Raw genomic sequence first — 2500 nt, forward strand, 5'->3', positions numbered from 1 at the left:
ATAATATCAAGAAAACCAATAACAACCAAAACAACGACATACAAACAATTATGCAAATCAATAATAATGACAATAAATGACGAACTAACACAACAAAAAAACGTACGCTAAAGGCCTCATTGGTGGGCGCGAAGAGAGTGTATGCCCCGGCGGTCTCTAGCTCGTTGGCCAAGCCGGATTCCCGGATGTACTCGGCCCATTTGGTGGCTCCGAGCGCCTCCGCCGTTTCCAGAAGGTTCTTCAGCGGCTTCACTGCGGGAGGACGGAGGGTGAGAGCCGGGCGAGAGGTCGGCGGGCGTGGTGGCGGGCGTGCTATGGTGTGCTGTTGTTGGGTGTCGTTGTGGTGTGATTCGGGCGTTGGTCTGTTTTTATAAATGTGTATGTATGTGTATATATATGTATATATATAATATATATATGTATATATATGTATATGTATATATATAAATATGTATGTCTGTATGTATGTTTACATAGTGTATACATACAAATGAATCTATATATATTTATATTTTGGGTGTGTGCGTATGTATACGGTATTTTTATAAATAAATATGTGTGTGTGTGTGTGTGTGTCTGTGTGCGTGCGTGCGTGCGTGCGTGCATGCGTGTGTGTGTGTGTGTGTACATATACACATACACACACATTCTCTCACACACACACACACATATATATATGTGTGTATATATATATATATATATATATATATATATATATATATATATATATATATAGTAGCGTGTGTGTGTGTATGTGTATACATATATATATATATGTATACATATACATACATATATATATATATATATATATATATATATATATATATATATATATGTGTGTGTGTGTGTGTGTGTGTATATAGACACACATACACTTTGTGTGTATGTATAAATCTACAGTATACGTAACTATATATATACACATCTAACTATAATATAAAACCTCCCTTCTTAAGTCCTGAACTTTTGCCCACTCACTCCATCCCAAAACTTTAGCAGGAAGCCAAAGCATCCTGCAACATGGCACGCTTACCTCTCGTGCAGCCAACCTCATCGTCGATCCTGCTGAAGCCTTCACAACACTCGAACCGGATGCGTCTGCAGGATTTAGGATCAAAGGTTATGAGTTTAATAATGATGATATAATAATAATGATTTGATGCATGTTTAGCGTGTGTTCGTGGTAATGCGTGAAAGGTCTATGAGGTATATGTATATTTTTTTTCTTTTTTGTATCTTGATTTATTGATATGCCTTACGCAGACGCATGCACATACAGAAACGCACACACAGACACGCACTCACACACACGCTCATATAAATTCCCACACACAGACATCTATTTTTAACATTCGTGTATACTTGCTTGTGCGTTTATTCACTCATTTATCTATCTGTCTGTCATTTTCATTATAACCATCGTCATAATTATTATTGGAAGCATTAAACGCTAATAAAGAAGCACTGGCTAAATATGATGATGTCATTGGCTCCGCCCCTTTATTTGACCCGGTCAGTCTGTGTGATAGTTTATGGTAAGTGTTTTTTTCAGTGCACTTTTATGAAAATGGTTCAGTAACCATAACAGTGTTAGAAAAATAAACGACAACTAAAACAAAAAAACAAACAAACAAAAAACAAACTGTATATATATTTATTTGATATTTGCAATTGATAAAGGCAAAGAGGGCGGGGTTTAGCTCGGAAGTTGCCAACCAAGATTTTCTTCAAGACGGACTGGAGATACCTATTTGGAACTACCTTGAGAAATCTGATATTTTAGACAAATAAGCCTTTTTCATGATTGTTTAACTAACGGTAAATACTGGAAGAATACGTGGAATAATGATGATGACAGTGTTATAACAATTAGTAATGCTAATGATGATAGTAGTGGTAGAACTGCTTGTAGTATCAGCAATGACAATAATAATAATGGTAACAGTAATGATGATAATAATGATGATATGAGGATCATAATGATAATGATGATACGATATTATCATAGTAATAATTATATAACGATAATAGTAATGACAATGATGATAACGATAATGTGAATAACACCAACAAAAATAACGAGGATAATAACGATGAAATTAATAAGACAACTATTCCAAACAAACAAACACACACACACACACACTCCACCAGACCACCAGACAGGCGCGTCCTCTGCCACCTCCAGTTTCCATCCATCAATAGCCTCATTCATCAACGCCGCGCATCATTAACTCACATGACCAAAGGCATGACGAAACACATGCGTTGTACGTGTCGTTTCCGTCCTGCCTTGAGCGTGCGGTAGAGTTGGCTGTTGGGTTTTCTTTTATGAAATGTATGTTGGTAGGTGTGGGTAAGGGCACGTATACACACACACACGCACATACATACCCACACACACACACACACGTACACACACACACACACACACACACACACACACACACACACACACACACACACACATATATATATATATATATATATATATATA

At 36.8% G+C, this 2500-nt stretch overlaps 1 protein-coding gene across 1 annotated transcript in view; it reads right to left on the minus strand.

The window, feature by feature from the left end:
• LOC125046449 (serine-rich adhesin for platelets-like) overlaps positions 1-2500 on the minus strand; it is a 37122-nt gene that overhangs the window by 15879 nt on the left and 18743 nt on the right. Inside the window, exons 7-8 of the mRNA XM_047644228.1 lie at positions 1037-1101; positions 107-252 (exon numbers count right to left, since the gene is read on the minus strand). Coding sequence (XP_047500184.1) covers positions 107-252; positions 1037-1101 — 211 coding nt within the window. The remainder of the gene's footprint in view (positions 1-106; positions 253-1036; positions 1102-2500) is intronic.

Source organism: Penaeus chinensis, chromosome 39 (assembly GCF_019202785.1).
Source record: "Penaeus chinensis breed Huanghai No. 1 chromosome 39, ASM1920278v2, whole genome shotgun sequence".
Taxonomy (NCBI): domain Eukaryota; kingdom Metazoa; phylum Arthropoda; class Malacostraca; order Decapoda; family Penaeidae; genus Penaeus; species Penaeus chinensis.